At 37.2% G+C, this 27,740-nt stretch overlaps 8 protein-coding genes and 1 long non-coding RNA gene across 11 annotated transcripts; 3 read left to right on the plus strand and 6 right to left on the minus strand.

Moving 5' to 3' along the window:
* The first annotated feature begins 4 nt into the window (after positions 1-4).
* Positions 5-735, plus strand: LOC106314040. Its single transcript, XM_013751988.1, has 2 exons — positions 5-243; positions 453-735. Exons 1-2 carry the CDS (start codon positions 98-100, stop codon positions 607-609), a joined length of 303 nt encoding a protein of 100 aa, XP_013607442.1. The 5' UTR covers positions 5-97; the 3' UTR covers positions 610-735.
* A 685-nt stretch (positions 736-1,420) lies between these two features.
* LOC106316703 lies at positions 1,421-4,193 on the minus strand. The gene is made up of 9 exons (XR_001264927.1): positions 4,006-4,193; positions 2,740-3,160; positions 2,539-2,646; positions 2,387-2,452; positions 2,261-2,312; positions 2,112-2,194; positions 1,986-2,032; positions 1,678-1,894; positions 1,421-1,587 (listed from the first exon to the last, which is right to left on the minus strand). It is a non-coding gene; the product is annotated as an uncharacterized LOC106316703 (long non-coding RNA).
* A 3,820-nt stretch (positions 4,194-8,013) lies between these two features.
* Positions 8,014-11,126, minus strand: LOC106318357 (digalactosyldiacylglycerol synthase 2, chloroplastic). Its single transcript, XM_013756294.1, has 5 exons — positions 10,625-11,126; positions 9,982-10,334; positions 9,326-9,592; positions 8,813-9,162; positions 8,014-8,681 (listed from the first exon to the last, which is right to left on the minus strand). Exons 2-5 carry the CDS (start codon positions 10,288-10,290, stop codon positions 8,165-8,167), a joined length of 1,443 nt encoding a protein of 480 aa, XP_013611748.1. The 5' UTR covers positions 10,291-10,334; positions 10,625-11,126; the 3' UTR covers positions 8,014-8,164.
* Positions 11,127-11,351: 225 nt separating this feature from the next.
* On the minus strand, positions 11,352-15,256 carry LOC106318356 (NAD-dependent malic enzyme 2, mitochondrial). Its single transcript, XM_013756292.1, has 18 exons — positions 14,894-15,256; positions 14,642-14,738; positions 14,449-14,567; positions 14,074-14,370; positions 13,928-13,988; positions 13,742-13,845; positions 13,566-13,649; positions 13,375-13,481; positions 13,169-13,271; positions 12,770-12,868; positions 12,583-12,648; positions 12,409-12,481; positions 12,218-12,304; positions 12,068-12,122; positions 11,915-11,986; positions 11,757-11,819; positions 11,555-11,669; positions 11,352-11,454 (listed from the first exon to the last, which is right to left on the minus strand). The coding sequence occupies exons 1-18, from the start codon at positions 15,047-15,049 to the stop codon at positions 11,383-11,385; spliced, it is 1,830 nt and encodes a 609-aa protein (XP_013611746.1). The 5' UTR covers positions 15,050-15,256; the 3' UTR covers positions 11,352-11,382.
* A 2,049-nt stretch (positions 15,257-17,305) lies between these two features.
* On the minus strand, positions 17,306-18,432 carry LOC106319001. Its single transcript, XM_013757188.1, has 3 exons — positions 18,333-18,432; positions 18,004-18,198; positions 17,306-17,605 (listed from the first exon to the last, which is right to left on the minus strand). The coding sequence occupies exons 2-3, from the start codon at positions 18,169-18,171 to the stop codon at positions 17,516-17,518; spliced, it is 258 nt and encodes an 85-aa protein (XP_013612642.1). The 5' UTR covers positions 18,172-18,198; positions 18,333-18,432; the 3' UTR covers positions 17,306-17,515.
* Positions 18,433-18,529: 97 nt separating this feature from the next.
* Positions 18,530-20,866, plus strand: LOC106318998 (putative threonine aspartase). 2 transcript variants are annotated; one of them, XM_013757186.1, is made up of 10 exons: positions 18,530-18,801; positions 18,879-18,929; positions 19,009-19,129; positions 19,228-19,267; positions 19,407-19,488; positions 19,575-19,826; positions 19,906-20,069; positions 20,228-20,357; positions 20,451-20,555; positions 20,653-20,866. In XM_013757186.1, the coding sequence occupies exons 1-10, from the start codon at positions 18,655-18,657 to the stop codon at positions 20,740-20,742; spliced, it is 1,182 nt and encodes a 393-aa protein (XP_013612640.1). In that variant the 5' UTR covers positions 18,530-18,654; the 3' UTR covers positions 20,743-20,866. The 2 variants fall into 2 exon arrangements, with proteins under 2 accessions (XP_013612640.1, XP_013612639.1); XM_013757185.1 differs by having other exon boundaries at positions 19,233-19,317.
* Positions 20,867-20,974: 108 nt separating this feature from the next.
* On the minus strand, positions 20,975-22,579 carry LOC106319000 (bifunctional protein FolD 4, chloroplastic-like). The gene is made up of 5 exons (XM_013757187.1): positions 22,318-22,579; positions 21,936-22,228; positions 21,624-21,860; positions 21,380-21,547; positions 20,975-21,300 (listed from the first exon to the last, which is right to left on the minus strand). The coding sequence occupies exons 1-5, from the start codon at positions 22,499-22,501 to the stop codon at positions 21,130-21,132; spliced, it is 1,053 nt and encodes a 350-aa protein (XP_013612641.1). The 5' UTR covers positions 22,502-22,579; the 3' UTR covers positions 20,975-21,129.
* A 653-nt stretch (positions 22,580-23,232) lies between these two features.
* Positions 23,233-26,620, plus strand: LOC106319048 (DEAD-box ATP-dependent RNA helicase 8). The gene is made up of 10 exons (XM_013757262.1): positions 23,233-23,829; positions 23,950-24,010; positions 24,287-24,521; positions 24,586-24,824; positions 24,917-25,168; positions 25,251-25,431; positions 25,589-25,677; positions 25,766-25,839; positions 25,918-26,051; positions 26,315-26,620. Exons 1-9 carry the CDS (start codon positions 23,564-23,566, stop codon positions 25,994-25,996), a joined length of 1,476 nt encoding a protein of 491 aa, XP_013612716.1. The 5' UTR covers positions 23,233-23,563; the 3' UTR covers positions 25,997-26,051; positions 26,315-26,620.
* LOC106319049 (uncharacterized protein At3g61260-like) lies at positions 26,518-27,670 on the minus strand. Of its 2 annotated transcripts, none has more exons than XM_013757264.1 (4): positions 27,545-27,670; positions 27,334-27,397; positions 27,175-27,256; positions 26,518-27,026 (listed from the first exon to the last, which is right to left on the minus strand). In XM_013757264.1, exons 1-4 carry the CDS (start codon positions 27,552-27,554, stop codon positions 26,829-26,831), a joined length of 354 nt encoding a protein of 117 aa, XP_013612718.1. In that variant the 5' UTR covers positions 27,555-27,670; the 3' UTR covers positions 26,518-26,828. The 2 variants fall into 2 exon arrangements, with proteins under 2 accessions (XP_013612718.1, XP_013612717.1); XM_013757263.1 differs by having other exon boundaries at positions 27,334-27,400.
* Positions 27,671-27,740: the final 70 nt, after the last annotated feature.

Genomic DNA, 27,740 nt, shown 5'->3' on the forward strand with positions numbered 1-27,740 from the left:
ACTCATTTCTCTGCCGTTTCATTAACACCACTCACAGTGGAACTGGTTTTTGTTAGCGCTCCTCGAGTTTGAAAAGACGACACAAACCTCAACGGCGATGTGCAAGAAGATATCAGAGTACAGGCAAACAACCCTACCGGATCATCATCTCAGGAACACCGCCCTTTCATCCTCTCATACATCCAACATCGACTCCGGGTCGGATCCTCTTCCGTCCTCGAAACCCCTCACTTATCTCAGCAGGTTCATTCTCTCTACTTTCACAACATTGCCTAGTTATGATTATTTGTCTGCATTATGATTCATTTTTTTTTTTTTTGATGATTGAGCCATCAAATACTGCCTTCCTCCTCTGTTATCTAATCTTTATGCTATATATCAACCAATCTACCATGTCTTTTCTTTTAATGCAGAAGAAGCAGAGATAACTCTTGTCTTGTCGGGAACTGAAGAGAAAGACTGTGGGCAGAGACTGATTCAGTGTCAAGGAACGCTGCTAATATACCTCTACTTGTGAAGAGAGTGCGAGAGTGTGTAGAGGGGATTCACAAGCTCGATTCTCTCAACACAAGAAGGACCATTCACCCTAACCCCAGAATCACCCCCTGACTCTCGGGTTTGAGTTATATATATTCACATTATGATGGTTGAGTACTATGGTGATTAAGAAGACCTATGTCAAAAGAACTAATCACCTCATTCTTTGATCGTAAGAGTACATTACTTCAGTTTTTTTCATCAAGAAGATGAATTGCTAGAATTTTGGTATGATAATCATCTTCCTCTTTTTGATCTTAAACACAAGAGGTTTTATGTGAAAACATGAAAGTAGATAAAATAGTGTTTTTAGTTTTTGGTGTTGGAAGACCAAGCAGCAATGAGTTCCTCTCCCATAGTTCTCCACAGCGTGCGGCGATACTCATAGAGTTGAATGAGTTCTGAAAAGGAACAAATAATTTTTTTTTAGTTTTGATATTGAAAAAAAAAAACAAAAGGAGAATAGTACCCCAGGTGGCATAACAGCCATATCCAAGCCCTGCACATGTGAACAGATTAGGGTGATCATTTCAAAACGTAATAAGAAAGAGAACAAAATCGAAACTTTTAATGGTTAGAAGAAACTCAACAATCACGATTTGGTGAATACCCATGTCAAGAATATTCATTACAGAGCGAGACAAGTATCTCAACTTTCAACAAGTAGAGCTTCTTGCCTCTCCATTTTGTGATAGAAATTATAATTGTGTAACAACTGTTAACCGGTTCATTTTGTGATGAAATGTGTACAACTGTTAACCGGTTTGGTAAATCAAAGTCAGGCCGACTTGTAAGCCACCTCTTGTGAGTTTTCAGTTCAATTGTGTAATAAATTAGTTTAATAAGTGAACTGGTGATGCTTAAATACGGAATTTTTGCAATTAAGTTATAATAACAATAAACATCAGCCTACTTTTGATTCATTAAAAGTAAATACATCGAACTAACCAAGTCAAAATAGTAAACCTCTTCAGCTTAAGTACATCAAACTAACCACCAAGTCAAATAATAAACCAAAGCTATAGCTTTCAGGTTCACTCCTTAGCAAACCTGACAATTAGAGCATAATAACCAAATATCAAAATATGTTCACACATTAAGAACTAAGAAGAAAAAGAGAGATGGTTATGTGTTACTTACCCGAGTTCAGCCAACTTCAGGTGAGCTTCAGCATAGTCTTTAAGGAAGACGTCGTTATCCTCAGATAAAGATAGAATCAATAATGAAGCTCTTCAAATATATGTATGTATTTTGTATATAGCTTACTCCAGCATATTTCTCAATGAAGAGGCGAAACTGAGGATCTTCAAGAAGTGCCTTATCCGTCGGTACTTTTGTCTTTTTGCTTAGTAACTCCCTGTTTCAGTAAACATCAAATTTGTGATTCAGCCACAACTTATAGAGAAACCGAAACCTAGGACAAAAGATTAGAAAGTGCAGTAACTTACTTGAAATAAGAATTGTCAAAGAGTAGAGAGTTTTGAGTCATCGAAACCTGAAATTACAATATTAATAAGTGACCAACCACCACCAAATGATACAAGTATTTGATTTTCAAATGAAGAAGACCATACCAAGTTGTGGGCACCAGACAATGCAACGATATCCTTGTCACTAAATCCCAGCCGACCAAACACATCTCTAAGATGAGTCACACCTGAAATTTACAGATGATCAATAATGTATCCGATGACATGATTTAGACAATCAGTCATTGCTTTACCTTGGCTGGCCTGAGGCAAACAAACTTTGGGTGGTGGTGGCTTGTCCTTGTCCTGGAAGTGGAAAAGGATGAACCAAATAATTTGATTGGTAGCTTAAAATAATGAGAAGACGAATACTAACTAACCTCTCTACCAGGATGGAAGGAAATCTCAGGTCCTCCGGTGATCTCAACAGCAACAACTCCTGCAAGCTATTTTAACCAAAGAATCACAAACACATATGAGTCAATCCCTTGAAATACACACAAGGTAAAGCTTCTACCAAACAACTACAAACCTGACATATATCACATACTGGGAAAACGCTCTTTGACGGGCTCAAGAAGCGTTATCAAGGCTGTCCGTTTTCTTCACATCAACATCAAACATTCCAGCTGAGTGCCATCTGCCAAAAAAAAAAAAATATATATATATATATATATATCATTTCTAGCAGCTCACAAACAGTAATAAGAAAAGATAAAGTAAAGGAACTTACGCGAGAAGGAGGACGATGGGAGCGCACTGTCTCTCCGCTATAAGAGCACGAAGGCTCCTTTTGCAGCTTTCGACATCAGAATGAGATTTCACTTGCTTGGAGGACTGAAGTCCAGCCAGCGCTTGGAGAAGAAGGACATCTCTTTTGAGGGATAAAACATCAGACTGAAGCTCCGATAGGGTTGTTGGCAACTTGGATAGGATGACAAGTTTGTCATTCCAAAACTCGTTTTTCTTGAAGATGCTGGTCACGTCATAGACCTTGTTGTTTAACTTGTATAGGCCCCAAGAGAACAACGACCCAACCGAGAGAGTTATGACACCAGAAGTGGCCGTACTAAACGAGCTATGTAACTTCTGGCCAGTATCAGTCAAGTATTTCTTCCACAGAAACCTAAACCCTGAACCATTTTTAGCCGCCCCTGAAGAAAAGCAATCAATCAATCAATCAATGAATCATCGAGAGAATGAAACACAATCTAAAAAAGTAAACAAGTAACAGATCATCTAATAAGGAAACTGAAAACCAGTAGGGAAATTAGGGGACATGTAAAAAAAATATTAATTCTATACATATAACAAGTTAATGGCTATGATATTCTTTGTATAATATATATAAAGACAAAAAATATATATCCTTCATACATGTTTCACTCTCACTCTAACTTCCATCGTTAATTTCATTCTTTTAAACCTATTGCTCTATTTCAAAAAAATTATAATAATCTTTGATATCTTTCTTTTACTCCACGATCATTTACAAGTTTTATGAAATTATCGTAAAAGGAGTACTTCGTACGCCGTATAATCATCATATCCAAGAATTGTTATTATCTGATCACTTTTCTTCACATCTTTGTTTGAATTTACAGTTTTGATACTTTTCGATATACATGGAATAAGAAACAGAGAATGCTTAAAACTATTAGAGAAGATGAACAATGTACGCTATGTTGTACTATTCTATTTGAGAGACATAGAATAGACATGATTTCTTTAATGTGTCAAGAAAATATAAATTTGATAATGAATTTATTTAGCAGATGATTCTTCAGTACGAGGCTTTTGTGTCTTTCTTTCTCTTTTTTTTTTGTTCCATCCTCTTTATTTTCAAATTTTCCTTTTCCTTTTACTTTTATCATCTTCCTTCTCTTCCATCACCATCAGTAACTACAAAAGACCTTACATGTAGCATCACCACGTTCAGTTGTTTCATCACCACCACCGTCTTCTCCTTCTCCACCATCACCATCCGTTGTCTCCTCACCTCTTCCCACCATACCCTCTTCTTCTCTTCCATTTTTCGTGATGGTTCTTCTCCTCCATCAATCATGGCGACACTCCTTAATTTTTTTGCAAATTGTATTTTTCATAAACTTCATGATTCTTAACATTCACCTTTCACATTTAAATTTAGTACTTTGTGGTTTATTCTATTTTTTCATTGAACTGTTGTTTTATGATCTCTCTTTTTGAGTTTAAGAAAAATGCTCGCAAACTTCTATATATATATATATATAACTATAACTTTCTCTCTCTTTGTGTTTCATCTCTTTTCTTCTCTTCATCTTTTTTTTTTATCTCTCTTCTCTTTTTCTTTTTCTTATTCTCCTTCCTCAACTATTGGTGTAAATGTATTGTTCATTAATATATATTCAATAGATAAGCATTATGGGCTTACACAAAAATGAAAAGCTTATGTGTTTGTGTCAAATTTTCCATACCATATCGTAATCATGTATATATAGTCATGTAATGGATGAAACTCAACCTCGTAACTAAATTAATCTTTTGTATGACTATACTATACTGTATGTAGTATAGTATGCATCTTTGATTTTGGAGTGTCAATATCACGCGCACGCACCTTAAAGGAGAGTTTGGTCACGTTTGTGCACAAATTGTCCAATTTGATGCTTTTAACTGTAGCATGGTTATATTCTTAATTCTTTTGTCTCTTATGAATATAGAGCAAAATCACCCAAACCCGTAATCATCTTCTTTAAATACAACAACAATTTCGATTCTTAGTTCCTCTAATCTAGCTACTAGGTACAGATCCAACCAAGAATATAAGAGGAGATGTGGTTTAGCATATCCTTCTATCAGAAACAACTTACCATCACCATTCGTTGATGAAAAGAATCTGCCGCCAATCAATCGCCCATTCGTTGATGGAAAGAATCTGCCGCCAATCAATCGCTGTAGAAAAGGAAACTTCGAATCAGAGATGGAAACCAACCCACAGACGGAAAATAAGGAAAGCAAAATTCGATTTTACCTGCCCAATCACCCTAAGAATCGGCGGCATTATTGCGGATTAGGGTTTGAAATCTCCCTCCTCTGTCTTCTGCGGTTTCTCTATATAAATGAAGACACAAAAATATATAAAAGAAGCTCAACTTTTTCTTCTTTTTCATTTTCGTTTCAAAAACAATTAATATTCTTATGTTAATTGGTAAATGGGCCAAACAATTAATATTTTCGTTTCAAAACAATTAAGTTCAGGTTCACCTTTTTAAATAGATAGATAGGTCTCAATGTTTTATCTAATCCAACCGACTCAAAACTCATGTTGTCATCTATTCAATTAAAACAGAATCATAACCTATTAATAAATGTTATGTCCAACTATATATTCTATTTATTTAAGAAATCACTTATTACACAAACTACCATTTTTATAACTAACAATTAATAATATTGAATTTTGTTACATCCCTTCTCTTTAGTTCCAAATCCCACTTCTATCGAATACATATAATAATACTCGGCGATTACATAATACATTTGAGCATGTGAATGTGATAATAAAATACTACTATATGGTCAACTATTATTTACATAACAAACGCTAATTAATCATATTCTTAATGTTTGATGCGATAATATGCCAGTTTCATTCATATTAATGATTGATGCACTCTTATTCATATTCTTTATATATATACTAAGCAAAAAAATATTTAAATCCAATTCACACGCTGGGTTTTAAAGGATAACAGTTTCAATATACTAAACCAGAAAAATAGAAATCGGTCCATTAGAATTTTCAATAAATTTGTGAATATTTTTTGGCTCCTTGGTGTAAAAAAAAAAAATAAGTTCATGGTTCAGAAAAACTAATCAGTTCATTATTTTTATCAATATATAAGAGTTTACCGGTTCAACGTAAATGTATAAAGATTTTGAGTGTTCAAAAACATTTAAAATATTATAATAAAATTAAATTTTAAAACTAAAATAAATAAAAATATAATTTATAATAGACTATTAATAACAAAATAAATTAATACTGTTATTTACTATTAAAATATAGATTTTCAGGGTTTTGTCAGATCAACCGGTATCGGATCGCGGGTTGGTAGCGAGTTTTAAGATTTTTTCTCTGGTTTTATCTAATTAACGGATCTATTCTATTAAATCAGGATGATGACCAATTGATAAATGATTAGTTGAACATTTTTTTCTCCATGTGACCTACTTAAAAAATAAGTAAATAACCAAATATATTCTAATAATATAATCAGTTATCTTTCTTCCTGTGCAGATCAATTCACATGAGCAATTATCTCTATTTTAAAAGATACGTATATGACAACAAATCTGGAATTCAAATATATTTTTGTATTTATTTTGTTACTCTTATTTGTTACCTAATAATATGGCACAAGTGTATAGTTATGCAATATCACAAATTCAATACAATTATCAAAAACTCTTACTAATAATTTAAAAACAAAATTTACACAAATATGATTACAAAGAAAAATACAAATATACCTACAAATATGAAATTAAACATTAAAAAAAAATGTAAAATAAAAAATTTATCCGCCCTTTAAATTTCTAAAAGACGGATCAGAATCTAATTTCACTCCACTAAAATTTTATTATGGACATGACACAAATCAAACCCTAGGCCCGATGAGTAAAAGTCAGGTATATGATAAATTTTGGACAAAATTTCTGATATATGATAAAATAGATCCGACGAATTATATTCAAAATTTTCAAATTAACCAAGCCAAAAACATAAAAAAGACCTAAAAATTACAAAGAAACCGACCTCAAAATATAAAAAAACACCTAAAATATTCAAGTGATCCAAAAATTACAAAGAAATCAATCTAAAAACATATAAAAACCTGAAAATTACTCATAAGGCCCACAAACCAAAACCACTTGTATCCAAATATTGCAGTTCTTTTTCATGTATGGAAATTGTCTACCAGAATCGACCTGGACCCGAAAACCCGAATTTTTCTAAATATCCAATTGTGTCCAACTGTCTAGGACTTGAAATTGAAAGGATCCAACCAAACCAAACCCGAGAATCTGGATGCCCCTGTCTATTCTAAACACATAAAAACAGAATTTTCTTAATGTTTATAATGCGTTTGGATATTCAGGTCGGTTCAGGTATTTTAGATATCAGATAGTTCGAATATAGAAATTTAAGAACCATATAGTAACAGACCTATTTGGGTTCAGTTCTAGTTTGGGTAGTTAAAGGAAGACTTGGGAACTACGAAAAAAAAATTATTCGTTTCGAATATTTTCAGATATTTCAGTTTTGGTAATACATATATTTTTGGGTATTTGGTACTAAATCATTGATTTTAATAGGTATACTAGATTTTGACCCGCGTTTTGAAAGCACGGGTTTGATTTTTGGATAAAAAAATATTAACTTATATTGTTAAGTATCTTTTTTGAATTTTGATCTACATATTTTGTTATATAATAATTATATTTGTGGCCTGAGTTTTATTTAGTATTTTATACCCGATCTAGACATGCCGTTGAATCGGTAAACCCGATTACATATATATAATCGGATTCGAATCTAATGAAAAGCTCATTAATTAAAAATTTGTTAAATCCCGACAGAAATCTAAAAACCGTCATTAACTCGTGACCCGACACCGTTTGACCCAGTAAAAGATCTAGAAAAAATGATAATATTTCTAAAATTTTTGATGAAAATTTTTAGATACTTTTAAATATTACATAAAATAAATTGAAATATAAGATTTGTGATTTCTTAGATCTTAATGAAATTTTTACTATTCAAGAAATGAAATAAATGATATTAGAGAACAAAAATTTATTTATATGCCAGTATTAATTAATTGGATAATTTGTAAAATGAAATTTATATTGAATTATTTACCTATATTTATTAATTGATATAAAAAAATTATTTACCAATACAAAATCACACACCAGCTATGCATAAACCTTGATTAAAAAAAAAAAAAAAACAAAGTCAGAGCAAACCAATATGATATGTTTAACCTAATTGTCATGTTACTATAAACCATCAAAACATTCCACCAAGCTATAGAATGATTCGTTGAGTATATAAAAAATCACATAGGAATTTTCTAGCAAAATACAACACATTTTTTATATAACAAGGGTCAATCTTCCTTGAGACTACTCCGGGAAGGAGTCTTGAGAGTCAAGCCAAGATCTTTGCACAACTCTTCATCTGGCTGCAAGCTTCCAGGGATTGCACCAAACGCTGTTCTTGAAGTTTCAAACCCAGACGCCAAGAAATGTATATACGCAGACATGTCCTCTAAGTTTTTCCCAACACTTATAGAAGATGAAGCAAACAGACTTCTCTTTGATAAGTTGGAATCAGCTCTTGATAACCTGTTCAGATCTGAGGCACTTATAAACCGTTGCGTAGCAGCTTCCCATGATAGTTCATGCCTCTGCTGCTCTGTTAGCTGTGATGGTTGTTCCCCAAGTGCCTTGAGTGTGGCTCTAACAAAACCCTTCCCATCGTCGTAGACTCTGCAGTTGGGAAACTGTTTGAAGAACTCGTTTGATGTGTGATCTGCGCATACTACTATTTTCCCCATCGCCAAGGCTTCTGCAGTTGTTGTGCAGACCACGTCTGTTGTGCTGGGGTTGAGAAACACTTTATAGCTGAAACAGAAGACATAATAATAACTATAAACAGAACCCAATAGACTGCAAGGAAATTAATGCTTAGATAAAGATAAGAATCTATGTTACAAGTATGATGCATAGCCGAGGTTATTAAACTAGAGACGTACTTGTGAAATAAAGGGTCGGCGTGATCGCGTCCTGGGTAAACATTAACCGTCAAGTCGAGTTTTCGGGCTGCTTCTTTGATCTCTTCAGAGTCCTCTCCACTGCCGTATAAATCAACCTCTAAACCAGCAAGTTCCTTTTGGTGTTTCTTAAGTAGTTTAAGAAGCTCCTTGTACCCTTTGCTCCAGACCATCTTGCCAATGTAGTATGCCCCTTTTGTGAAGGGCTGCTCCTGGAGCTTCTGCTGTTCAAGTTTTTTCAAACCAATCTCTAGAAATTTGGGGTTGACACCGTGAACGTTGCAGACAATAGATTTAGGGTATTCTTGAGTCGCATCCGATAATCTAATCACCTGTATGAGTAGTAAACATAATTAGCACAAGTCCTGATTCGCATCATCAAAAAGGTCTGTTAACATAAGGCCAGCAAACTATTGAATAATGATACACAGATAGATATAAACATATAGAGCAATCACTCCATCATTTCTATTGGTAGCTGTAAAGAAAGTTTACCTTGTGGCAGTAAATGCCAACAACCCAGCTGTTTAAGTACTTGAGGAGAAATGCTTTGAGGCGGCCTTGTTTCTCTCTCTTTACGTATTCCAAGTAGTTTGTGTGCACTATCCCTATGACGTAGTTGAATTTGGTTTTCCATTTTTTGCCATGATGAAACCATGTTAGATGCTCAGGCTCCTCAAGGACAGCAATGTCTGCCTCTTCGTCAGGAATGGCATCTGATATGTCCCCAACAGGAAGAATACTTCTTTTGTCTGTAGCAAACTGCAATAAGAACAAATTCAAATTCACGTCAGAATATGTAAGAACATAGAGATTTACATTCACAACATGCTAGCAAAAAGAGAGACTTTGTCATTATGATTAACGAGAAAGAAAATTAACAACGTGCATCAAGATGCAAGTAAAAGAATATGCAGGTTCATGTAAATGATGGAAAGACATGACAACTCTAGAAAGCACAGACGGTGGAAGAAACTATCTAATCTCCATGAAAGGTCCGAGCCTCATAGCCAAAAAAAAAAGGCTAACACGTATATGATGGCTAAATAAAGCTGGAAAGAAGTCAACTTTTAGATGATAAAAGTATTTGAAAGGAAGGAAGTAGAAAGATAAATTCTAGTTGAGGACGGAAGGGCAAAAGTGAATAATACCTTTCCTGGATAGAAAAGTAACTCAAAGCCTAACGGGAACGAGACTCTGTCTTCAAGCCAGCGACGGACATAAGCTTCTTGGTGGGAAGGGGAAGCAAAAGTGATGTTATTTGGATAGACAAGCAGCTGGTGGTTGAGAGTAAGCCAAGGAATGACCAAAGTGACACGTCTTTGACCGTCTTTGGCAAGGTAGGCAGCACGGAAGAGAGGATTAACAGCAGTTCCCGTAAGCCACGGAAGACTAGCTGTCGTAAAGATTGCAATGTGCTGTTTCTGCTGCTGCTGGTGCTGTTGCTGTTTCATCATCATATATATATATATGTCCTCAACTAAACCTCTCTACCAATGTCCACCTGTAACCGAAATTAACATAAACTATTATTTAAGACATATCCTAATTCTCAAAATCAAACAAGATACAGAACATGTGATTACATCATTGAATCTACGCTAAGGAAGTTTCTTTTAATTTAATCTGGGTTTTTTTGCCAACTAGATATAATTGTTTCCTGTGAATTCAAAATAATGATTCACCGTTCATTCTACAGAGTCTTCCCAATACGATAACCAAACATTCACATACGAGAGTTAAATAACATGAACAAAGTTTATCAGAAGAAACGAATCGTAGCAATTCCCATACCTGGAGAAGGGAATCTTTGGTTTGATCAAAGCAAGCACGATTTGAGAAAAAGCTGATTTGGCGTCGAGTTTGGGGGGAAAAAGCAAAGGGCGAGCGTAAGAGGAGGAGGAGAAAAAAAAAAAAAAAATTATTAATTAGGGGTTTGCGTGAGAAAAAGGAGAATATTCTGCGGAGCTCTTTAAACTTAAATCATATTCCAGGCTGGTCGCTGATTTGTCCAATCTCTTTCTTTCTTATTTCTCTCAACATTCCTTTTTCCGCCAACGTCGAGAAAGAAAGAAAGAAGAATAAGAATCAACACAACAGGCTTGCGTGTTCCAGACTACGTGCCGTTTTCTTTACGTCTTTTATGTTTCATGTTATGGCCTAGGCCCAATTTACTCGTTCCATTTCTTTCATTATAACTGGTTCGAACCAGACAAAAAAAATTGAACCAGAACCGTTTCAGCCCTATACCGAAATTTGAAGAGCAGAGCAGATTCAAATAAATGTTATTGCCCAAACAAAAAAATGTTTTATATAATCTTTTCAGACATAATCTTAGACATTGGAAAAAAAAAATATCGGAAAAAGGACAAGGGACAGGTGACCTAGAGCTAACACTGTTCTTGTTCTCTGTCTTTAAAAACATTAGCATCATGGCATTCATAGCACATACTGGGAAAAGAAGAAACAATGTTGACCGCAAATAGGAGGAGGAAGAAGTTCTTTTTTGTATTTTTGGCTTTTATTATGAGAGCTGAGAGATTTCAAAGAGTCTATTTCTCGTGCACGAGAGGGCTGTAAATTGGGAACCACATGTTGCGTGTGATGTAATCCACTGTCTCCTCCTGTTGTTTCAATACAAAAAAAAAAGATGCAATTAGATTCCAACTTCTACTAGTGTACCTTAGTTGTCATGTTTAATACAAAGCTCAATTGCTTTGATACCTTAGACATGTGACTGAGATCTCTGGGACCAACATCCCCATGTCCTTCTACAATGTCGTCAGTAACAGCAGCTCTTAGAACAGCCGCCCCCACCTCAGCTGTTATGTGTCGGATGCTGCATTTTAGTTCAAAAACCAGTTCACTTTATACAACCGTTTAAGATATAAATCAACGGATAAGAAAGAAAGAGAGGAAACAATACTTGTTGATCGAAGGGTAAAGGATGCCTTTTTGGACTTCTTCGTCAGTCATGTAAGACGCAAGGCTGCGTTATAGTAGATGAAAAATACATATATTAATCGTCAGCATTACTTATATCATATTAGATAGAAGAGAACCAAATAAATGCAATCTGCTTACCATTCAGCAGCTGCTAGCAGCATTCCATCAGTTACAATACGCGCACCAGATAGAAGAGTCCCTAACCCGATCCTGTTAACCATAATGTTTTGAGCTATACTTATGGATTAAAATGTGATTCGTTGAATCAGTTTTCAATAAGCGAAAACGAACCCGGGGAATAGGTACATGTTGTTGGCCTGATTCACATGCCCAACATTACCATTCTCTGCAAGTTTTAAGAATAAAATGAATTATATTGTATCAGATTTTAAGCAATTAGAGTTACAAAAATCCAAAAATGAACACCTCACTATAACATACCAAGTTGAACGTGTTCAAATGGGCTTCCGCTTCCAAACACTATGTTTTCTCCGGCGTGCTTAAATGCATCAGCAGCAGTGCACTCAGCTGCCAAACAGAAAAAAAAAAAAAAAAAAAAGTGTTCAGATTAGATCTTCTTTCAAGGAAACATTGTTACATTATTTTGGAAAGACAAAAAAAAACACACAAACCATTCAAGGTGGGATTCGACATAGCAAAAATGGCGGGCTTGCATGAATCAGATTCTCGCATTGCCTTGAGAACCTTTGCACAAATTGAAACCAGTTAAACCATATTAGTCAGTAAAACTGTTAATCAATATACCATGAAAGTACTATATGTTTGTTGAAATCAGGTTCACCTACTTCTTCATTGAAGATGCCACCAACTCCAGATAAACCAAGAAGTACATGTGGCCTCACTGTCTTCACCTGAACATATTTGTATAAGAAAATATTATTATGTCTCAACTTTCATGAACAGCTGTAGAGAAAAGAAGATGAAGTCAAATAATCGGCCAAGTCAAGAACACAATAAGGCTTTAAGCTTTACCACTTCAACGATACTTGCTCCCTCACGTATCTCAGCTGGATTTTTGGCAAAAGGTACAACTGCTGGGTCAAGTTTTGACCTCTCCGTGGTGACAAGACCCTGAAGCACAATCAGAGTCGTTTTCATTACATTATTCAGGATCTTATGAGGCAATCCAATTTAAACAAAAAAAAAAAAAAACAATATGCTGACCAAGACAAAACTAGTATGTCAAAGGGATAACTTATGAAAAATGTTTTTGACTTAGTAGATAGCTTAAGACAACATCCAAAAGCAAGCTCTAAAAAGAGACAATAATATGACAGTTTCAAAGTCAACTCCACGAGCTAAAATATTTATTATTAAGCAAGACAAAACCATTCAGATGACGTCAACTAGTAAGGGATAACACAGACTTACATCTTTATCTATCAGGTAAAAGTTTTTCGTTGCTTCGGCGAAGCTGATGCCTGCCATTCTCGCAACCGCCTGTACTGCCGTCTTTGTTACACCGAGCCCGGCACTATAAAGAAAAGAAGAAATATTACAATACGAAGATGAGATGAAAGTTACTGCAGAAGTAATAATACATTAGCAAAAGACTTTTAAAGTGGATAACCAAGTACCTTCCAGCTCCCACCACAACAATCTTTTGGTTCACAAAGTCGGACAAAGGCCGACCTTGGGCTCTTACAGTTCCCAATAGTCCAGCGAGAGCAACACCAGCAGTTCCCTGAGAGATCATACGCCAACATTGTTTGTTATTAAAGAGTAGCTTTAAAGTAGAAGCAGCTGAAGTGAAATGAGGAGAAGATACCTGGACATCATCATTGAACATGCAAAACTTCTTCCGATATCTATCCAAAGTTTCAAAAGCCCATTTCGCTTGGAAATCTTCGAACTATTATGATTGAAGATATAATGAAAGAACCATTTTAGCCATCCTCACCACCAAAAGGCAAATCCAAAGTAGAAACTAAGGTATATAAATACCTGTACGACGGCCTTAGGCCAACGCGTGAATGCAGCTTCCATAAATTCATCAACAATCTCAAGATACTCCTCTCCTTCCAACCTAGGTTGTCTGAGTCCTAAATCTGTAGATACATGAATCACGTATCAAAGGAAACACATCCATAGAAGTGCAATCATATAGACTAGTAATAAAAAGTAGCTTACAGAGAGGATTCTGTAGGAGCTTTTGATTATTCGTTCCCACATCCAACATAATCGGCAAAACCTGAATATAAACAAGCGTAAAATTTTTAAACTAAGACATGACCTGCTTTGTACAGGAAGATTATCATTGTGGAGATGGGACATACTCTCTGTGGATTGATTCCTGCAACAGCCACATACATGTCGAGCTTGCCAATAGGAATCCCAATACCCTGGACACCAAGGTCTCCTAAGCCAAGGATACGGCTACCATCTGTGATGACAATCATATCAACCTGGTGAGCAGGCCAGTTATAGATCATAGACATCATCTCTCCTTTGTCTTTGGCACTGAAGTACATTCCTCGGGGCCTTCTATACAAACCGGAATAGTTCTGACAAACCAGTCCAACCGTGGGTGTGTATATAATTGGGGCAAAATCTTTGATGTTATCAATAAGGACCTGCAGAGAACAAGAGATGGTTATGTCTCCAGGATGTGTCATGATTATAAAAAGAAAGAGAACTATGAATGAACTCACTCGGTAGTACAAAGTCTCGTTACGGTCATGCAACCTATTGAGAATCCTCCACTTCGCTAATGACACAACGTTGTCTGGCTGCCCTTGCGTGTTCCTCTCAAGGGACCGAAAGGACTCAACTGCCAATTTGTTTATACAAAGAAGTCTCAGAAAACCAGAAAAAGGCATAAGCATGGATCCAAAAGAGACTTACTGAAACGGGCATATTGCTGTTCAAAGGAGATAACACGAGGAGGAAGCAAGCCTCTTAGCCCCAATCTATCTCTCTCAGTCAATGGAAAACCTGTGTCCTGTGCAAACATGAACCCACCACCAAAAATGAGAAAGGAACAAACTTCAAAAAAGGCACCACACGAGCTGACAAGATTTCAAAATGCTATAAACTCACTTCCCACAGAGTTTCACCAATCAAATTGAGGGAATATAGATCAGATGAAAAGAGAACCTTGTTAAACCATGGATCGTGGAGGATATCCGCACCACGCTTGTGGACGATGCAAGGGCCAGGAATCGCCGTTGACAAGCACCGCCGAGATCCGTGGGTTCTTGCCGCCGCCGTAGCAGCAGCAGCCTTGGAGAAGCCAGCAATGTTCCTCCACATAATCTCACTCTCAAGATCCGATCAACTCAAAACCACACAGGTACCGAATTTGCTAACCGGAACTCGATGATATGACAAGTTAAACCGTCAAAATTAGTCAAAACTTTTATACACAACACAAGGTTGAGCTTTGATCTCTTACTTCTTCTTCCTCTTCCAGTGTGGAATGAATAAAAGAGAGGAAGCTGTCTGAGACCTGCCCGAGGATTAGTAAGAGCGAAAGGGGGTCAGCCAAATTAATTACGCATTTATTTCTTTTGTTTACTTTTATGTCCCTATTTTAATTTCTCTAAAAAGAACATTAAAAAATATGTATTAGTGTAAAGTCAAAAAAGCAAGAAAGGGAAATTAAATTTAGAGTTGCCCGAATAAAGATTGGGCAACAAGGGTATAAACGGAAACACGGTTCTGCATTATTTTCCTCGCATAGTAGAGAGGTGAAAGGACATTTGACTAACTCACCGTCAGATCACTGACACGTGTTTCCGTGTTGTCTTGTTTACATTCTTACCCATGCGTGTACCTCTGGTAACAAAAATATTACGTCGTCATAACATAAAAAAATACCGAAGAAGAAAAGGAAAGGAAAGAATAATTCGAGCATTTTTATAGAAAACCATCCTTTTAAAATTATATTCGCTGTGGCGACTTGAGACCGTCAGCTTTTAACTCTAACCACTGCTTCTCCTTTCTTTTTCTACCGTTCTTGTCTAAAAGATATGTTATGAATCGAATAACTCCTACATTATTTTCGTAGATCTAAAAAGATAACTTACAGGCTATCCCCTCGACAACTTCCCACTTACGTCACAAGTTTACCAACCAAAACACACGATTTTAAAGATGTTAAAATTTGTGTATAATTTAACTAGCAGGAAAAACATGTGCAGTCTCTCTTTCTCTAATATATTTAAAATATTTAAAGAAAGTTATAATTTTCTTTTCCCATTTTCTTGTTAGAAGATGTATTGTGTGTGTCAATGTTTTATTGGCCTTAAAACAATTTGCCACAGGACATAAGAATAAAGATCATCCATAGACCATCAAAATGCAAATTCTAGCTATTCGGCATTTTGGCATAATCATCAATCCAGTCACGTACCTTTTAAACGAAGATTCTTGGGTAAACGACTTGTTTCCCCACCAAAAGTATCATATAGTAATAATTCCACACAATGTTTCACCCTCGCCCTAATTCCCCATGTATTGAATTAAAAAACATATATCCCCACCGTTCGAAAGTTAGAAACATATTTACACATGATATTTAAGTTTTAAACGCAATCCCACATAAACCGTAATTTAATTTGGTTTAGTGTTTACCAATTTTTTTTATAACCAATTATAAATGAAGTTAACCGAATTATGATTCATTTAAAATGGGTAAATCAAAATTACATAAAACCGAAATCTAAAACAAAATTAAAAATTAAAAATCCTAAATCTTTATCTTCATCTTCCCCGATTATTCTCTTCTTCAACTAACAGTCATCATCATCACACCAATTTCTCAACTCTGTCACTTCAATTTCTTTGGAAGATGACCCCAGTGACCCCGACGATGAGGATTCTTCGTGAAGACGGCACCGGTAACGCCGACGCAGTGGGATTCTTGTCCGGTATCGCCATTAACGCCACGGCGAGAGGCGGAAGAAGCGAGATATAGACAGAGGCATAGAGAGAGAGAGAGAGAGAGAAGAGAAGCGAAAGAAATGAAACAAATAATAATCATTGATCAATCAAAGTGGAAGAGATGAAAGAGAAGCGAGTGAATTTTGTTACTCATCACACAGAGGAGAGAAAAATATTGGGTAGAGATGATGAGAAGAAGGTGATTTTTTTTATTCATCACAGGAAAGGAGAAACAGTTAGGTTCGGTTTATTGTCAATTTGGTTGATCTACGAATCAAATTAAAGCTGGGTCATGTTTTAATTTGGTTTGATATTTGGTATAAGTGATTTCATATCACGGTTTTGTTCTAAACCATTCAAACCAGTTATTATGTGTAAATATGTTTCGAACATTCAAATGATGGGGATATACGTTTTTAAATTCAATAAATAGGGAATTAAGACGAGGGTGAAACATTGCGTGGAAGTGTTACTATATGATACTTCTGAGAGAGAAATAGGTCGTTTACCCAAGATTCTTAAAGCATTATTCCGATAATTGGTTAAAGGTAAAATCGCATAATAATGTTTCAAAAAAAAAACTCGGATGGATTCTACCTTAGATAAAACCTGACCCTGATCAAATTGGGATTCTGGAAAAACATGAAATGTCTTAATTTGGGAAGATCCCATGTGGTCTAACAACACGGCAAGGCAAAGAGAGATTGTTATTATTATGGTCACAATACTGTGAAAAATCTAGAAGGGGGTTTTGTCATGCGCTCACATTGTCGTCTGCAAAACAAGAAACCAAGCCAAAGAGAGTTGTCTCAACAGCAAGCAAAACAAGAGTCTTTAATGCTCTTTTTCGTAATCGTCCTTGGTTCCAAAGTTCTTGCACCAAATCTGAGAAGGAATTGGACGTACGGGCATGTGCGGCCTTTGCTGTAATCAAAAACAACAAGTTTTGTTTTAGTCATGATACACAATATATATATATAAGTGCTAGATCCTTGTAACAATTGGCTTGAATCAAGCATCAGGCTTCCAAAAATAAAATAAAAAGCCATCGATCATTTGCATCCAAACCAATCTCTAAACCATATCTGTTGCACTTAAGTTTCAGGAGTTCAAGAATCAATCAATCAATAAAATCTCCCAACACAAACGTACATTGTTAATCTTACTTGCGACACATTACAACGTTCTTGTGTAAGAGATAAAACAAAGCTATCTAATACAATATTCACACACAGAGTGTATGATGAGAAACATCCAAACTGGCATGTAATGAATCTCTATTGATAAGCTACAGAATTATCTACACAGAAAAAGAATAAAACCTCGAGCTCGGCAGACTTCATGGCAATGGGGATGCAGACAAGGAAAACGCCGAGCATCGCAAAGGCGGTGTTGCGACGCCAGTGCTTGGGCCTACAGTAAGGCCCACCAGACATACTCCACACTTTGGCTCTGAAATCGCCTCCTTCTCCTCCAGCTCCTCCTCCCATTTTTTCTTAGATACAGATTCCTTTTTCCTGATTCCAAACCGAAGACGACCAGATCCATCAGTAACATCAAACCCAAAATGCAAAACCCTATCCCGCTAACAGCAAACTACAAGCGAAAAAATGATGACAGATTCTTCGAATTGAGTATGATTCCGGAGTACCTTAGCGATATCAGAAGGAGGATCGGAAACGACGAAGAAGATGAGACTCGAGGGTGAAATGAAATTGAGTTTTGGCCTCTCTCTCTGCAATTGATCTGACTACTCAGGGTGTTTTTCGTCTTTTGCCCCCCTCACCTCGAATCCTTACTTGTTCTTCAATAGGCAATAAGGTCTTTCGCCACCGAAGAAAAAATAGAATTCAAACAGCAGGAATTGTTCAAATGGATCTTCAAAACGACACGACGTTACCTCTCTAATTCAGAACGGCGTGTATCAAGGTTCTTGTATCAAAGGTTCAAAGAGGTTTCGCCTGAAAAAGAAGATGGCTTGCGACGGAGCGGCAGATAAAAGCCGGCGCTTTTTCGTGGCGGTTCACGTCGGTGCCGGATATCACGCGGTGGCTAACGAGAAAGCTCTTAGATCCGTCATTAGACGTGCTTGCCTGGCCGCCTCGACTATTCTTCGCCAGGTCCTCCTATTTAATTTCACACTCACTGAATGATACAGAACTAAATGATATGATGTGTGATCTTTGCTTGAGTTTAGGATTCTGGTGGTTGCATAGATGCTGTTTCAGCTGCTATTGAAGTCCTCGAGGTACTTTGCTCTTGATTATAGCTAAAATAACTCTGTATATCTCTGCTGCTAGAGTGGCTGATTCTCATGTGAATCTTAGGACGATCCGAGCACAAATGCTGGAAGAGGCTCTAATCTGACAGAAGATGGACACGTGGAATGTGATGCTAGTCTTATGGATGGTCATTCTGGGATCTTTGGTGCCGTTGGAGCTGTTCCAGGTTGCTCTCATCTCAACCTTCTTCTTTGTAACTTGTGTTTCAACATTACATTATTTTTTTTTATCGGATTGCTGAATATTTTGGAATGTGAACTGTAGATCAGGTGTCAGAAATGCCATCAAGATCGCTGCTTTGTTGGTGAAGGAGCAGATGAGTGGCTCAAGCTTATTAGGCCGTATACCTCCTATGTAACCAATCACCCTTCTTTGTTCTAATATCACAACCCTCCTTTGAATATGTTTCGACAAGCATTGAACTTTCTGATCTGCCTCCTCAGGATGTTGGTTGGTGAAGGAGCTCGACGTTGGGCTCAATCCAAACATGTTATTTTGCCTGAAACTGTCGCAGAAGCTGATCAGGTTCAGATTTCCCCATTCTCCATCTTTACTCTCAATCACTTCACCTGGAGAATTATTTGTTTAGTATATTCCTATGTTGGAAACAGTGGCTGGTTACAGAGAGAGCAAGAAACCAGTGGAGAAAGTTTAAGAGTATGCTTTCAGCGGTAGAGGCAAAGAATAACCTTTCTTCTGAAGAACGACAAAGGGAAACTGAGAAGAATGGAACATGCGAGGAAAGACCGTCACTGTGTGCAGCAGTAGATGAGGATAAGATTATGGATACTGTTGGCGTTATCTGTGTTGACAGTGCAGGACGCATTGCTTGTGGATCATCAAGTGGTGGTATTGCAATGAAGGTAATAACAATCAATTCCTAGTTCTCTTCAGAAAGGAAAAAAACAATACTGATTATCATGTAATGATATTGCATTTCAGATTAGTGGGCGTGTAGGTCTGGCAGCAACTTATGGTTCTGGATGTTGGGCAGCCTCTAAAGGGCTATTTGGAGATCCATGTATAGTGGGCTGTTGTGTATCTGGAGCTGGAGAGTATCTTATGAAAGGATTTGCAGCTAGGGAATGTTGTACTTCATTATCACTGTATACTTCCATAAACCTTCTTAATGGTTATGTTATTTTTGGTGTGGCTTTGCACTTCTTTATCGGAAGAGCTAAACTTCTTAATGGTTATGTTATTTTTGGTGTGGCTTTGCACTTCTTTATCGGAAGAGCTAAAAAGTGGTTTGTTATGTTCATAGTTCACAGGCTGGTCCAGCATCTGCCGCCATGAAGGTTTTACGCTCTGTCATTCAACAAGAGGGCTCAGAGCGTGGAGATACTGACAAAACTGGTGGAATTCTAGTAGTTCAGGCGGATGCTTCTGTATCTGTAAGCCTAAGAGTTAGAAGAACCTTCTCAGTTTTTCTCCTTCTTTTGATTGTTAATCTTAGCTTTGCCTTGCTTGTTCTGATTCCACTCAAGGTCCCTGGAGATAGGCCGGAGCTAAACGCTGTAGAGATAGCTGCTGCTTACTCGTCACTGTCGTTTGGCATAGGATACTATGGGAACTCGATAGCGAAGCCAAAGGTTTGGCATTTCTTTTAAGATACTAACAACAGCATGTCATGGTTAATGGTGGAGTTTGAAGTCTAACTTTAGGACCATTGGTTATATCCTTGAATAGATTACGATTCTCAGGAAGAAGAGAGAGGAGAATGGAGCAGGAATAGATCATTTTGAAGCCGGGATTGATCTCCGTACAAGCTGTTGCTGATTGATTTCTGCTCTCTTGAATCTGATTCTGTAGGAAATTTTTAGGAAAGATTTAAGAATTTGTAACATGTGGACAGCACCCTTTCAACATGTACTAGGCTAATGCCCGTCTGGTTTTTTTTTTTGTTATTAAAAAGTCTATGTTTGACATCCACCCACAAAATTATAAAAGTTAAAATTATGTATGTCAAAGACGAACACAAGAAAGCAAGAATCAGACTGTTTGTGGAGACTTGTTAAATCCAAAAGGCCATTTCCTTCCATCAAAAGAACATGTTTGGTTTCATACAACCAAAAAAAAGAGACATTTTATAAAAGACTATTGTATCCTGAGAAAAGCCTTATTAATTCCAAAAAAAAAAAAAAAGCCATCAATCTTCCTACAAGGTCACTCAAAGTTGTGAATTCTCTTTGCCGATATCAGGGTATTGGACAGAAGCATAGCAATGGTCATTGGTCCTACACCACCAGGTACAGGTGTGATGGCTGATGCAATTTGGCAAGCTTCCTCGTAACACACGTCTCCAACCAAACGATATCCACGTGGAGCATTTGGATCCTGCGAGTTTACAATATATGAATGTCAAAACACTGCATTGATCTGCATTACTATGATACTGTCCAAATTGTTCACTTACGTCGACAGGATTAATCCCAACATCAATAATGACTGCACCCGGTTTAATCCAGCTACCTCTAACCATGTTTGGTTTCCCAACCGCTGCGATTATGATATCAGCTTCCCGTGTGATTTCTTCAGGGTTCTTGGTTCTTGAATGGATAATGGAAACAGTTGCATCCTCCCTCTACACCATTTTACCAAAAAAAAATGTGACAATTAATTATCTCAGTCCAAGTGAAAACAAATGCCACTATCATCACCTGCAGTAACAGAGCAGCTGGCATACCGACAATGTTACTCCTTCCGATAACAACCGCTCTCTTCCCTTTGATCTCAACGTTGTATCTATGCAACAGCTCGATGCACCCCTTAGGAGTACACGGAACGAATAACGGTTCTCTACCACGCATGGCAAGCCGTCCAATATTTAGCGGGTGGAATCCATCAACATCCTTCTCTATACTAACCGCATTCAAAATGTTCTGCTCATCCATATGCTACACATATATATACACATAAAAACATTCAAAACTCTGTTCTTTTTTTTTTTCAAGATATGAAAATAAAGTTACCGATGGAAGAGGCAACTGAACAAGGATTCCATGGATAGATGGATCATCGTTGAAGCACGAGATGGATTTCAACACTTGTTCCTCAGAGCAATCTTCAGCTAGACGAACTTCTAACGATTTGATTCCAACGGATTCACAGGCTTTCTTCTTGTTCCTCACATAGGTGGCCGAATCTTTCCTGTCCCCAACAAGAATCACGGCTAATCCAGGAACCACGCCGATAGATTCCTTCATCCTCGAAACATCGAGTGTGATCTCATCTCTAATGGTTTTAGCCACAGCCTTCCCATCAACTACCAAGCGCAAATCAAATTTTATGATTTTGATAGAATATTCAAACTCAATTTTCTCAGACAAAAACAGTTCTGAAATTTCCATTTACCTGACGTGGCAGAAGAGGGAGAAGAAGAGCAGCGGATGGAGATGGAGCAGCCACGGGCAGAGGCAGTGCTCCGGAGGCGGAGCTGGCCAACGCAGTGAGGGAAGAGAATGGCGCCTCTGCGGCCGTTAACGTGTAGGAGAGTTGAAGAGATGGAGGAGCAGTCGGTGAACATCACAGAAGCCATTTTATTACCGGCCAAAGAGAATAGTTGTCTGCTCGTCGTGGCTCCCAACTTATTTAGGGCTTTAGAGGTTTTCTTTTTTTGTTGTTGTTGCAAGTCTGATTATTTTAACATATATAAATAGCTAGGGTTGCTAAAGCCACCTGCCCATATTCTTTTTATTCCTTTTCAAGTTCAAAGATAGGGAAATTCATTAGAATTTATTATATGTGTTTAAATAAAAGAATTTATATAATTAATTATTTTATCTTCGATTCGCTGATCAAGCAAAAATATTTGTGCAAATTTTATATAATAGTCTTAGGAAAAGGGAAGAAGTCCTTGATTTTATCAAACTACATGTCAGGTTAATACTCCATCCGTGTTGTTGTTTTGAAATTTATTTTATACAAATTAAGAAAATCTTAATTTTACATATTTTCAAAATAAAAACATCATTATCTATAGATTTAACTATATTTCAATCAATAAAAAAAATAAAGTGAGAAATATTGTAAATAAATTTTACACTGAAATTTATTTTGAAAAGAAAATTTTGTAAGAAAAGGAAGTGGTTGATGACTAGGTAAATAAAAAGAAACACAGTGTAAGTTTTTGTAAATTTAAGAAAATTTAAAAGCCCGTTCAACACTCCCCAAGCCCAAGGCCGTGGTTATCTAGCCATGATCCATCTGTATCTCCCACCAAAATATCAGACAAAATCAGAAAGAAAAACATTATTATTATTAATATTACAGAGAGATTTGTCTGCCTGTAACCCGTCTCTGTCTTTCTCAAGCCTTCCTTTGATTTCTCGCTCTCTCTCCTTCCTCGCGTGGACCGGACCTCTTTCGTTTACTGTCTATCAATCCTCGAATCTCGCTGAGTTTAAAAATTTTCCCAGATCTGCTCTCTATTTATCTCTCGCTTCAACCCTAGATTTCTCCGCAAGTTTCCTTTTTGTTATTTTTGAGTTACAACAACCGTAGGAAACACTAGACGTTGCTGTACAGATCTTATCCCGTAGGCAGAGTGTTTGGTTAGATTAGCGTTTTAGGGATCGATAAGAAGGAAACTCTTGTGGTGATGAACAACAACAACAACAACAACAACAGAGGAAGGTATCCTCCAGGGATTGGCGCTGGCCGTGGTGCCATCAACCCTAACCCTAATTTCCAGTCTCGGCCGGGTTACCAACAGCAGCCGCCTCCACAGTTTCAGCAAGCCACGTCTCAGCAACAGCAGGTGCAACAACAATGGCTTCGAAGACCCCAGATCTCTGGCGGTAACAGTAACGGCGATGCAGTTGCACAAGTTGAGAAGAGTGTTTTGTCCCAAGCCATCGACACAAAGTTGGTAGCTTTGTCTTCTTTTTAATGCTGCTTGTCCTATCTTACTACAATGGCATTGAACTGTGTTTAGTGTTATTTTAGAGGCGTGCTTATATTCATTGTGTGTTCTTCTCTCTCCAGTTCGGAAGATTGGAAGGCGAGGCTACAACTACCTGCACCTGATACTCGCTTCAGAACTGAGGTAAGATTCACTTCTTGGAAGCACGAAACGATAATAAAATTAGGATTTCACCTTTGTTTTGTTTTCCTAAGCGTACATGGACTGATTATTCCACATGCCTTCTGTTGTGTTTCGTTTGTTAGATAGCTCAATACATAAACCAAGTTGTACTGTTTGTGATATTTTCCCACATTTTAACCTTAGCTCTTAATACAAGGAAGCTCTTGGTTTATGTGCTTAATACAAAACCTGTGTGAGAATCTATTTGCACAATTCTTCACTTGCTATCATGTTCAGGATGTGACTGCAACTAAAGGAAACGAGTTTGAAGACTATTTTCTGAAACGAGAGCTTCTAATGGGAATCTATGAGAAGGGTTTTGAAAGACCTTCTCCTATTCAGGAAGAGAGTATCCCAATCGCCTTAACCGGTAGAGACATCCTTGCCCGAGCAAAGAACGGCACCGGGAAGACTGCCGCCTTTTGTATTCCTGTCTTGGAAAAAATTGACCAAGATAACAACGTCATTCAAGGTTCCTGTTTTTAATTGTTTACTTCCAAACCTAGTTTATCGCTGATGCCCTCTCTTGTTTGCAGCTTTGATAATTGTTCCAACTCGAGAGTTAGCCCTTCAGACATCTCAGGTGTGTAAGGAGCTTGGGAAGCATTTGAAGATCCAAGTCATGGTGACCACCGGTGGCACCAGTCTAAAAGATGACATCATGCGTTTGTATCAGCCTGTCCATTTACTGGTTGGAACTCCTGGGAGGATTCTGGATCTTACCAAGAAGGGTGTTTGTGTTTTGAAAGATTGTTCCGTCTTTGTTATGGATGAGGTATATGGTGGTGGACTGCTTACTTTGTATTATTACTCTCAATTTTTATTTTTTATCTATATTAGTTTTGATATAAATCTATTTTATCTCAGGCTGATAAGCTTTTATCTCAAGAGTTCCAACCTTCAGTGGAGCATCTGATCAGCTTTCTTCCCCAAAATCGTCAGATACTGATGTTCTCAGCCACGTTTCCTGTCACTGTAAAGGATTTTAAGGATAGATTTCTGACGAATCCTTACATCATCAATCTCATGGATGAGCTTACGCTCAAGGGTATTACGCAGTTCTATGCTTTTGTTGAAGAACGACAGAAAATTCATTGCTTGAATACACTATTCTCCAAGGTTAGATTTGAACTCAAGTATTGATTGCTTTCTTTTCTTTTCTTTAGCTGGCATTGACTCTCTTCTTCTTCTCTTTCTGCAGCTGCAAATCAACCAATCCATCATTTTCTGCAATTCTGTGAACCGTGTGGAGCTCTTAGCTAAGAAAATTACAGAACTTGGGTATTCGTGCTTTTACATCCATGCAAAGATGCTTCAAGACCACCGAAACAGAGTGTTCCATGACTTCCGCAACGGTGCATGCCGGAATCTCGTGTGTACTGGTATGCCCTAAGTGTTCTTATGCTGGTCAATTAATTCACTTCTTAGAACTCAAAGAGTGGCTAGTCTGAGGCCATCATGTTACACTGGTTTTGCTATTTTATCTTTGTGAATTATGACAAGTCCTTCACCTGAATAGTTTATGGTTTGATGATGCAGACCTATTCACACGTGGGATTGATATTCAAGCAGTCAATGTGGTGATAAACTTTGATTTCCCAAAGACTGCAGAAACTTATCTCCACAGGGTAAGCTGGAAGTCAGATATCTACATTGTAACTGATTCCTGCACATTGATCGATGGTCATTTGATTTTGATACCCGGTTGCTGTTCAGGTTGGTCGATCAGGAAGGTTTGGCCATCTTGGTTTAGCTGTGAACCTCATCACCTATGAGGACCGCTTTAACCTGTATGTTTTTCTCTCTTAACTGGTTTGTACTCATGCTGCCTACCTTTGTTGTTTAACCTTAGTCTTATATTTTTGTAGTTACCGGATTGAGCAAGAGCTTGGGACAGAGATCAAGCAAATTCCTCCACATATCGATCAGACAATTTATTGCCAATAACTAAGGGTTTGACCCCCCCCCCTTGGTCTCCTGTTAGGTGTCTCAGTAATAAGTGGTAAGTAATATCAACTTACGGACAGACTTGAATTGTTCCTAGTTCCTACTTTTGGGTCCTTTTACTACATGTAAAGATTCTATAGTATAATTATTGTACTATATACAATACATAGTGTTTATGAAAGATCTAAGACGCCATGTTACATCTTTAGGAGACAAAGTTCTCGTCCTTTTTATGCTACAAATTTTCTTTTGAGTTAGTCTTGCTCCCTATTTACATGAGATCCCTAAAAAGTTATTCGGATTTGTGTTATTATTCAGGTTGGTTGAAGCAATGGGAAGAAAGTTGTGATTATCTAGCCAATGGCAGGGCAACCACAACCCAAAAAGTCATCTCATTCTGCCTCTACCTCCAAAATGTTATTTGTGCGTCTTTGAGTTTCCCTTGTTTCTAAGATTTAACTACATATAGACAAAGGGCCTAGAAGGTTTGAATTTCCGGGTAGTAATGGAAGTGAAGTCTGTTTTTTTTTTAAATGTAGTTTTAACAAGTCGTTTGATGCTATTATGTGTCTTTCTTTGTCATAGACTGGTCAGTGGTTTAAATGTTGTGATGCGTCTTCTTGTAGCTGTGCTTTCGTGAGTCTTTAATATTATGTTTTCAGCTTTTCAACTTCAATAATAAGTCTTTGCATTGTTTCGTCCACATGTGTGACGTATACAATTATTTTAGCACTCTTCATGAAAAACACAACCAAAATCACACATAAATTATACAAGTATGACATAGGAGTGGGGGGGGAGATGGGTGGTAGTAATATGTAACACATGTATGTCAGAAGCAGCTGCAAGATGACTTGTTGGGAATCTGTCCAGTGGCTTGAAGCCTAACAGCTTCTTCTTCGGCATGGAGAATCTCTTGAGCGCGTCTAGTTTGAACCTTCGCTTTCTTCTCTCGTGCTTTTGCGTGAACTGCTGCTTTCTTGCTCCTCAGTTTCTCTGTTTCCTCCATTTTCTCACCGTCCATCCTCCGCTGCAGAAAACAACATTTGATGCAGCAGTCTTTTAGTAGTTGACTTGCTTCTTGTTTTTGATAGATTCATTTGAACATCAATTTAGTTAAGGAATAGAGAAGAGTCATAAACATCAAGTAGAACAAGAGATGTTTTGGTGGGACTTACTTGGAGACTAGCGATTTGAGATTCGATCTTTCTTGTTTTCTTATTCTCCCATCCTGAAATCTCATGGAGCTTCTTCTGAGTCCTGCAAATTAGAAGAATTGTCACAGCGTCGTGTAGAAACTGCGGAACCTTAGAAAAGGGGGTTGTGTTGTTTCTTACTTGCTAGTGACCTTTGTCATCTTCTCTTCCTTCCATGCCTCGACGACGGATAACTGCGCTTTTCCTACTTCACAAGTGTTTTTTTTTTAACTTACTTCATAAGTGTTTATATGTTAACAATTTAAAAAAACAAAAACAAATTGCTTTTGGATCCAAATAGCCATTCTCACAGGGTGATAACAATAATGTAAGTTTGTGATAGGAGTATTACCTGTCTCCATTCTAGAAAAGGAAAATAGCTTCGAGCTTTAGGGTCTAATTGAAGGTTAAAAGAACATTTAGTTCTATTTATAAAAGATATAATGATATGTTTGATCGGAAAAATTGATTCTGATGGTTTTCCATCCGTCTGTGTTAGTCTTTTCATTGTTTATTCGATCTGTCTTGAAGAATATGTATTACAGCTT

The sequence above is a fragment of the Brassica oleracea genome, chromosome C9 (genome assembly GCF_000695525.1).
Source record: "Brassica oleracea var. oleracea cultivar TO1000 chromosome C9, BOL, whole genome shotgun sequence".
Lineage (NCBI taxonomy): Eukaryota > Viridiplantae > Streptophyta > Magnoliopsida > Brassicales > Brassicaceae > Brassica > Brassica oleracea.

Coding starts and splice junctions, on each gene's coding strand:
- LOC106314040 (XM_013751988.1), top strand. CDS start 98: ATGTGCAAGAAGATATCAGAGTACAGGCAAACAACCCTACCGGATCAT. Junction 244..452: donor CCCCTCACTTATCTCAGCAG/GTTCATTCTCTC, acceptor CGGGAACTGAAG/AGAAAGACTGTGGGCAGAGA.
- LOC106318357 (XM_013756294.1), bottom strand. CDS start 10,290: ATGATGATGAAACAGCAACAGCACCAGCAGCAGCAGAAACAGCACATT. Junction 9,593..9,981: donor TACTTTTCTATCCAGGAAAG/GTATTATTCACT, acceptor TTCTTATTGCAG/TTTGCTACAGACAAAAGAAG. Junction 8,682..8,812: donor GCCGACCCTTTATTTCACAA/GTACGTCTCTAG, acceptor CTTCTGTTTCAG/CTATAAAGTGTTTCTCAACC.
- LOC106318356 (XM_013756292.1), bottom strand. CDS start 15,049: ATGTGGAGGAACATTGCTGGCTTCTCCAAGGCTGCTGCTGCTACGGCG. Junction 13,989..14,073: donor CAGGAATCAATCCACAGAGA/GTATGTCCCATC, acceptor GTTTATATTCAG/GTTTTGCCGATTATGTTGGA. Junction 12,869..13,168: donor TTTACCTGATAGATAAAGAT/GTAAGTCTGTGT, acceptor ATTGTGCTTCAG/GGTCTTGTCACCACGGAGAG.
- LOC106319001 (XM_013757188.1), bottom strand. CDS start 18,171: ATGGGAGGAGGAGCTGGAGGAGAAGGAGGCGATTTCAGAGCCAAAGTG. Junction 17,606..18,003: donor TGAAGTCTGCCGAGCTCGAG/GTTTTATTCTTT, acceptor TTTTGATTACAG/CAAAGGCCGCACATGCCCGT.
- LOC106318998 (XM_013757185.1), top strand. CDS start 18,655: ATGGCTTGCGACGGAGCGGCAGATAAAAGCCGGCGCTTTTTCGTGGCG. Junction 20,070..20,227: donor TGTTGTACTTCATTATCACT/GTATACTTCCAT, acceptor TTATGTTCATAG/TTCACAGGCTGGTCCAGCAT. Junction 20,358..20,450: donor AGGCGGATGCTTCTGTATCT/GTAAGCCTAAGA, acceptor ATTCCACTCAAG/GTCCCTGGAGATAGGCCGGA.
- LOC106319000 (XM_013757187.1), bottom strand. CDS start 22,501: ATGGCTTCTGTGATGTTCACCGACTGCTCCTCCATCTCTTCAACTCTC. Junction 22,229..22,317: donor TCCCTCTTCTGCCACGTCAG/GTAAATGGAAAT, acceptor TGCGCTTGGTAG/TTGATGGGAAGGCTGTGGCT. Junction 21,301..21,379: donor TTGGGATTAATCCTGTCGAC/GTAAGTGAACAA, acceptor GTAAACTCGCAG/GATCCAAATGCTCCACGTGG.
- LOC106319048 (XM_013757262.1), top strand. CDS start 23,564: ATGAACAACAACAACAACAACAACAACAGAGGAAGGTATCCTCCAGGG. Junction 24,522..24,585: donor AGATAACAACGTCATTCAAG/GTTCCTGTTTTT, acceptor TCTTGTTTGCAG/CTTTGATAATTGTTCCAACT. Junction 24,825..24,916: donor CCGTCTTTGTTATGGATGAG/GTATATGGTGGT, acceptor ATTTTATCTCAG/GCTGATAAGCTTTTATCTCA.
- LOC106319049 (XM_013757263.1), bottom strand. Junction 27,257..27,333: donor ATGACAAAGGTCACTAGCAA/GTAAGAAACAAC, acceptor TCTAATTTGCAG/GACTCAGAAGAAGCTCCATG. Junction 27,027..27,174: donor CTCAAATCGCTAGTCTCCAA/GTAAGTCCCACC, acceptor TGTTTTCTGCAG/CGGAGGATGGACGGTGAGAA.